The following is a 7,186-nucleotide window of genomic DNA, read 5'->3' on the forward strand; positions in this document are numbered from 1 at the left end:
TTTGGGTCGAAAAAGTACTTACACCTTTTTTTAAAGAACATCGAACGTTTTTAACTGTCTAAATGTATTAAAAACTAATAAAAATTGAAAGCTTCAAAGAATCTCTTTTAACTTGAAAATTTTGGCACAGTACTTAGCAAGGTCACAAACCAATGCCAATACATGAACCCGTCAAAAAGTGTACTATGTTTTATTATCAAGATAACAGTTTCTCAAAAACTTAAAATATTATTTCCAATGTTAAAAATTGTCTTAAATCTTAAAATATTTTTTTGCCAAATATTTACATGACTGCTAAGTAGTTAATAAAGGTTTTGTTTCTTTTGCCTATGCTCGAGGGCTTCGATTCTCAGTCGCTTAAAGAGTTGGTTTCCGAAGTAAGTACGAATTTGCATGGGAGCCAACTTCATGAGGGCGTACTGTAATTAGAGAAGTTATATTTATTTATCAGAAAGTACTCGTATTGTTAGTCTTAAATATAGATTATAATTATATAATAATATTATATGTATATGATAACTTTTATTGGTAGTATATTAATACACACCTGTATTCCGTGAACCCAGAAACCGTTGGTCTCGCTTGTTTTTCCGAGTGTAAAGACAGCGGATCGGGCATAGGAATAAGCGTTGGGGAAAAGCAGTCCTCCTTGCCTCACTTTATCGGAATAGGCATTCATATTGGTGGCCACAAAGTTGGGCATCACTAGCTGTACATGGATATTGTGATCTGCCACCTCATATTCCAGACCTTTAGAAAAGTGTGTTATAAACTTCTTGCTAGCCGCATATGCAGTCAAATTTGGCAGGGGCTGGAGTTCGGAGGAGGATCCCAGATTAACAATTGCTCCTTTTCGACGACCAATCATCTGGGGCAGGATCTTGCGGGTGAGCATGGTAACAGATCCCATGTTAACGGTGAGAAGGTCCCACAACGTGTCCTCCGATACCTTGTCAAGGGTTTCCGGGTCGTGTATCATGCCCACATTGTTGACTGTTAAAATGAAAGAGATTTAATTTCTTTAAAAACCTATTAATCGGATCCTCCTAAGTAGTAAACTTTATATTTGTTATATATATTAATCATGTGTTTCTTTGCCAATTCATTTATTTACCCAAAATTCCAACGTCGATTCCATTCAGTTCCTCTTCGATTTGATCGTACACCTCGCGTCCCTTTGCAAAATCCACAACAATCCACTTGATTTTCACATTATATTGGCTTTCTAAATAATAGTTTCGAAATGGAATAAAACATTTTTACCTTTTAGTTGAATAACATTGCTTACCAATCTCGTTGGTGACTGCAATCAGCTTTTCCTTCGTCCGCGAAATGAGCACCAGGTTAAGACCCTGACGAGCCAACTCCCTGGCATATTCCTTTCCAATGCCATCGGTGGCACCCGTAACCACTAAAATTGATTTAAAAAGATTAGTTTTTGTAAACTTTTCGAATTTTCTTAAAGGGGTAATCATAGTAGATTTAAATATCCGCAACCTGAAACATATTAAATATTTTGTAGTGATATATTATCTATATTGGAAATCAGAAATACCCCGATTGATAGATCAGTTTCATGAAAACTACTCATGCTGACAATTAAAATTACGATCAAGAGTCACAATAAATGCTATATTTTTTAACTGTTCTGATAAGGTTACGAAGCAAGCCAAGTCCGATTTATTCTATTTTTAGTTCGTTTATTTGGTACTGGCACAATATCTTGGTGCGCCTCGTCACCACGTGGACGTCCATAATAATTATCACTTGTAAATCGGAAAATATCGAGAGATAAGTAAATTCATGCTGACAACGATATTTTAAAAAGAAAGTCAGAATGATAAGTAGATTGGTTTCTTATCGAAAATGATATTTAAAGAAATAAATTTCCCTCGCTGGCTGTTACACAACTATTACATTAAAAATTTTCAAAGCTAATAGTGCAATCTTTTTAAGGATATTTGAATTTTAACGAAAGTATTTTTTAAAAATGTATTGTAAAACTAAAAAGTCATATTTTTCAATATTATACGATAGAAAGACTCACCTGCCCATTGTCCGAATTTTTCAACCAAAGTCTTTGGCAAATTCGGTCGGAAGTACGGTTCCAGGACAGCCTTGATGATGCTGAACAAGGACTTTAAGTTGTCGTAGAGAAAAGCGACGATGCTAAGAGAACCCACTATGTAGATTCCCGAGGAAATCACTTGCAAAATAAGCGCCATGCTTCACTTAATATAATTTCTTCGTTTAAGAACTGACTGTGTGCTTAAGGGAGTTCTCTTTATATAGTCCGAATAAGCGAACTTTTGACTGGTGATAAGAGCGTACTCAAGAGATTATGTACACGCCCGTGACTAAACTTACTTTAAGTGATAAGGCCAGTGCAGTTGGATGGCCATATTTCTTTCTCTTATTTCCACAAAAGGCAGTCTGCCTCTTTAACAATTAATTATTTTTCTTTATTAAAAATCATATGCGAATAGAATAGTAATAAGTACATAGAAATCTATAGGTTTTTTGTTCCCATGGTACAACTGCACAAATTTAAAAAAAAGTCTAATTTTGCAACTCTCTAGCGAAGCTGCGAACCAGTTGACGACTCAAAAAAACCGCCAAAAAATGTGCTATATTCTGTTGTCAAAATATGTGTTTAATTTTATTTATTTGTCTATAATCGGATTTGAAGAAATTTTAAGTGCCCAAATAACATTTAATTTATTTACAATATTTAAAATAATTTTTTTTTTGCTTGTGATCTGTATTTTTATTGTTTTAAAATGTTATTTCAGTTATTTTTGGTCGGATATTTTGTTGAACAATTTATTGGCGACATAGGTGCGCACACGCCAGGTGAAGGCGGTGGCCACAGCGTTTTGGACATGGTGCCACAGGTAACCCGGAGTCTCGTCCACTTCGTCCCGCAGCTGATTAACCGCACTCTTGGCATAAGCCGAGGCCGATGGGATGAGGAGACCACCCTTCATGATCTGCTTGGAGTACGAGTTGATCTTGGTGACCACAAAGTTCGGGGACAACATCTGCACATGGATGCCATATGGCTTCGCCTCGTGGTACAAGGCCAGGGTTAAGCTACGGGTGTACGCCTTGGAGGCGGCATAGTAGGCTCCATTGGGAAGGGGCTGCAGTTCCGTGCCGGAACCAACACTTACAATAGCTCCCTTCAATTTAGAAGCCTTCATGCGCTGGAAGAAGATGCGTGACAGCTGGGAAACAGCCACCACATTGGTGTCGATGATATTTTGGGTTTCTTCCTGGCTATAATTCAGCAAGGATGCGGGCTTGGCGGTTCCAACGTTGTTTACTGCGATAAGATGAAATTATTGATGCAAGTGAAATAAATACCACTTAAGTTAATGCTACTTACCAAGTATAGAAATGGGTATATTGGCAGTTTCCTTCTCTATGTGCTCATAGACTTGCGAGCCCTTGGTAAAATCAGCTATCACAATCTTGGTCTGAACAACGGCACCGCTTTCGGCTAAAATCAAACAAAATAAAATATAAAAAATAGTAGTAACTAAAATAAGATATCAATCGGCATATACTGCCGAATAAAAATCCATTGCATGGCTTTCAATCATAATTTCGACAAGTGCTTTGCGTGTTCTTAAAAAATGTCAGTCTGTTTTAACAAATATGTTACTGTTAGCAATCACAACTGCAGTCTATAAATGCAGTTGACCAAAATTGAAAGCTATTGAACTTGTTTTGTTGTATAAATATTTGTCTATACTTGTCTATACATAACGATTAACAAATGTATTATCTCTTAACGATTATACAAATTAACTGTTGATAACACTCATATTTGGCAGTATCTTATCATTTTAAATCTCTCCACTTGACTTACCGATTTCCTTGGCTACCGCCTGGAGTTTCTCCTCGCTTCTAGCGATTAGCACCACATTGATGTTCTGGCGGGCCAGCTCCTTGGCATATTCCTTGCCAATTCCATCGCTGGCACCCGTGACAGCGGCCCAATCTCCGAAACGCTCCTTCAGTGTTGGCCTAGTATCGCTGAAATACCTGGTTTTGAGCAATTTGTACGGCGTTCTTAACTGCTCGTAGAGATAACAGCCGAGGGCATAGACGCCCACGAAAGTGATGAATGTTGATAGGGCACAGAACATTATGTCGATTTATTTACTAATTTTAATCGACTGTGCTACAGCTGAAAGTACGTGTGTGCGATGCGGTCGACTCACTTGAACGGACTGTGGTCACAGAGTAAAATTGCACAGTTTTCGCCGGGCAGGGCGATGAATTTAAATGGCTGGAATTAATAGAACTCGGTGCTATCAAAAGGTGTTCGACTTGCCGTTAAAAATAGCCCGAAAGATTGTATTCATAATACCACTTCGCCTATTCAATTATGGTTTGCCTAATGGTTTGACTTGCCTTTGGCCTGGAAATGGTCAAATTAAATAGGCACATTCATTAACATATATGGTTGCATTACACTGGGAATTTGTGAGAAAGGTCGTGTTTTGCGAGGCAATTGTGCAATTAATGCAAGAGGGTAAAAGATCAGCTACCTTATTAGAACAAGTGAAAGTGCCAAATGGATTGAGCTATTATATAAACTGCCTATTTCATGCACACCAACAACTTTGTTAACAGTTTAAAATGCTTAAGCTTTTTTTCTTGTTTTTTAGTTTTAGTAGTCATTAAAGTCAATGAAAGAAAAGATGAATGCCCGTTTAAGAAAAATTGAAAAACAATTTGGATGTGTGTATTTCACCATCATCCATCCTTCGAGTCAGTCACCTTCTAATCCGCCACTCCATCCCCAGATGACATCATTGTCCGTTGGCCGTTGTCCTTTGTTCGCCGAAAGTGCACTCCACACACAGCAGCACACTCGCACACTCGCACATCACAATTACCGCCTTGAAGCGGCATTCATAAATTAGGGAGGTCCCAGAAAATGGCATTTTACAAAACGCTAAGTACACACACGCCTCCCAACCAGCCAGGGAATCCCCTTGATATCCTTCTCCGAACATCCCGACTGACTTTGGGGTAAGGAAATCAGGAAACGCTGTGAATCGAACTGCGGAACAAGAGCACGACATGGGTTATATATCAACCATGTGTGTCGACACCCCGGACGCAAGGGAATGGGCCTTTTGGCTGCTAGCAAATCCATTTTGAAAAATATATATGTTTCCAACCATTTTTCCTCGTTTTTGGCTGCCGCAAAACCGCATTTATTCAAGTGTCAAATAAATTCATAGTTTTTCGTTCCAAAAAATGAGAAAAACAGCTATCGATGGGGGCGTCGACTGTTGGCGTCGGCCAACTAATTAAGTCGAATGGTTTTAAGGCCAGAGCCAGAAAACCGCCAGAACCCATTTCGAACCTAATGGCAGCCGCCTGAAAGTATTCAGCGATTTTTGCGCCGCCCCACAAGCCAAAAAGTATTTAACAATTTTTGGAAAATGTATGGTATTTTCCTGTTGCGAGTGAGGCGCAAACTTATGCTAATCACATTTAATTGCTTTTTAAGCGCACTTTCTGGCAGTTTAGCTAATTAATGTGACTCACACGCATTGTTACTACAGAGTGAGGGAACCTTAAATTTTGCAGAGACTGCAGCGGAGCTCTTTAATTTATAGCTTAGTTCTAGAAAAATATTGCAGGCGAATGGCGCCAGTTTTCAGTTCATGGAACATATGCCAAGATAAGAGGCTATCCGGAGATATTTTTTTGAAGGCATTGGGAGGACAAACTGGCGCAGTCATTGTCAAAAAGTCAAACAATTTGAATTATGCCTTGCAATTTGTACATCCGTTTCGAGTTGGCCCACAGCACAGCGAGTCCTTCGCCCACTCCGCGAGTCCTTTTTATATATGAGGGAAATTATTGTTTGCTTTGTTTCGCGTTTGCCGCTGGCGGTTATTCTATTTTCATTCATATGGAACCAGCTCATGTAATGCTCATTTTTACAGATTTTTATTGTGGTTATTATTGCATTTATTTTGGGCAGGGGTGTGGTAAGTGAACTTAATAATGGCTAAAGAACTCTGGTTGAATGCTGGCACTAATGCAGAGAAAAGCAATTGTTATGAGTGATCAAATTATAAAATATACGATTATAAACGATGGTTATAGACAAAATAGTATATAAATAAATGTTTTGAAAAATATATTAAGTTTTAAAATGACTTTAAAGCTATAAGCAGCATTATATTGGAACTACTTGCCCTTAAAAAACTACTTCGAAGATATCGTATCTATGCATACCCTATATACCCGTCCTACTCTGTAGTTCTTAATATAATTCCCCCAATTAATTGCCCCAACATTCATTTGTAACGCTCTCTAATCTCTGACATATCGTTAAAGCGCATTGCTGGCACTCTTGACTGCCGACTGTTGACTAGCAAGGATGCTTAAGGATGTTTATGCCAGGCACTGAATTTTAAGTAGCTCCAAAGGAGGCTGGCTTGTCGCATTGGTAGAGAAAAAAAACAACGTTTGCAGAGCAGAAAAGAGTTGTCAAGTGAATTCGTGACGGGCGAGATGGAGGAGAGATTTCCCTTTTATCTCAGCGAAAGAATTCGCCCCTTAAATGGCGCATGAAAATTAGCAAGTTGTCTGTCGGCTGCCATTATGCGGCACACTTTGAATGGCATTTGCGCCGATTTGCCCACTTTTTTGCAGCCTTCTCTTTGATGGTTAGCCATTTAAGGCTAAAGGCTTAAACCGTTCTTGTTAGTCAACAGTTAATTAGCAGTTTGCGGTGGTTATCGCAAAAAATGTGGGCTGTTCTCCGCTGGAGCAACTTTTGGCCATAAAAGTGCAATCAGCGGTTAAGTTATGTCCAGGATGTGGGTCCATATGTCCGGATGGCACCTGCAGGCGAAACACTGGCCATAAAAAATGACTAACGATTAAGCCAAAAATGGGAGGCAAGCAGGACCAAAAGCCAGGACAACCAGCAAGTGTCGTTTTGAAAAATTCAAATCTCGTTGCCAATAAAAGCCAATAAAACTCGTAAAATAACTCAAACAAAAAAGTTGGGGTGGTGATGCTGCCGGTTCAAGTGTTTTGTGCCGCAATGTTGCGGGTGGCCATAACCATTTACTTTCGATTCTTGCGGGTTAAAGTTGAGTTCTGCGGAGTTCTGGGTAGTTCTGCAGATGCATTTAGTTGCCTC

The 7,186-nt window shown here is 39.0% G+C and overlaps 2 protein-coding genes across 3 annotated transcripts; both read right to left on the reverse strand.

Annotated features, from left to right (window-relative positions):
• Window positions 1-105: 105 nt before the first annotated feature.
• Window positions 106-2,238, reverse strand: LOC117140377 (hydroxysteroid dehydrogenase-like protein 1). 2 transcript variants are annotated; one of them, XM_033303246.1, is made up of 5 exons: window positions 2,048-2,238; window positions 1,289-1,411; window positions 1,115-1,225; window positions 548-993; window positions 106-419 (listed from the first exon to the last, which is right to left on the reverse strand). In XM_033303246.1, exons 1-5 carry the CDS (start codon window positions 2,223-2,225, stop codon window positions 303-305), a joined length of 975 nt encoding a protein of 324 aa, XP_033159137.1. In that variant the 5' UTR covers window positions 2,226-2,238; the 3' UTR covers window positions 106-302. The 2 variants fall into 2 exon arrangements, with proteins under 2 accessions (XP_033159137.1, XP_033159144.1); XM_033303253.1 differs by lacking the exon at window positions 2,048-2,238 and adding an exon at window positions 1,556-1,587 and having other exon boundaries at window positions 1,289-1,497.
• Window positions 2,239-2,677: 439 nt separating this feature from the next.
• Window positions 2,678-4,237, reverse strand: LOC117144426 (hydroxysteroid dehydrogenase-like protein 1). The gene is made up of 3 exons (XM_033309573.1): window positions 3,875-4,237; window positions 3,389-3,502; window positions 2,678-3,325 (listed from the first exon to the last, which is right to left on the reverse strand). The coding sequence occupies exons 1-3, from the start codon at window positions 4,152-4,154 to the stop codon at window positions 2,793-2,795; spliced, it is 927 nt and encodes a 308-aa protein (XP_033165464.1). The 5' UTR covers window positions 4,155-4,237; the 3' UTR covers window positions 2,678-2,792.
• Window positions 4,238-7,186: the final 2,949 nt, after the last annotated feature.

The sequence above is a fragment of the Drosophila mauritiana genome, chromosome 2L (genome assembly GCF_004382145.1).
Source record: "Drosophila mauritiana strain mau12 chromosome 2L, ASM438214v1, whole genome shotgun sequence".
Lineage (NCBI taxonomy): Eukaryota > Metazoa > Arthropoda > Insecta > Diptera > Drosophilidae > Drosophila > Drosophila mauritiana.

Coding starts and splice junctions, on each gene's coding strand:
- LOC117144426 (XM_033309573.1), bottom strand. CDS start 4,154: ATGTTCTGTGCCCTATCAACATTCATCACTTTCGTGGGCGTCTATGCC. Junction 3,503..3,874: donor GGCGGTAGCCAAGGAAATCG/GTAAGTCAAGTG, acceptor GTTTGATTTTAG/CCGAAAGCGGTGCCGTTGTT. Junction 3,326..3,388: donor TATACCCATTTCTATACTTG/GTAAGTAGCATT, acceptor ATCTTATCGCAG/TAAACAACGTTGGAACCGCC.
- LOC117140377 (XM_033303246.1), bottom strand. CDS start 2,225: ATGGCGCTTATTTTGCAAGTGATTTCCTCGGGAATCTACATAGTGGGT. Junction 1,412..2,047: donor AAAATTCGGACAATGGGCAG/GTGAGTCTTTCT, acceptor AATCAATTTTAG/TGGTTACGGGTGCCACCGAT. Junction 1,226..1,288: donor TGCAGTCACCAACGAGATTG/GTAAGCAATGTT, acceptor ACTATTATTTAG/AAAGCCAATATAATGTGAAA.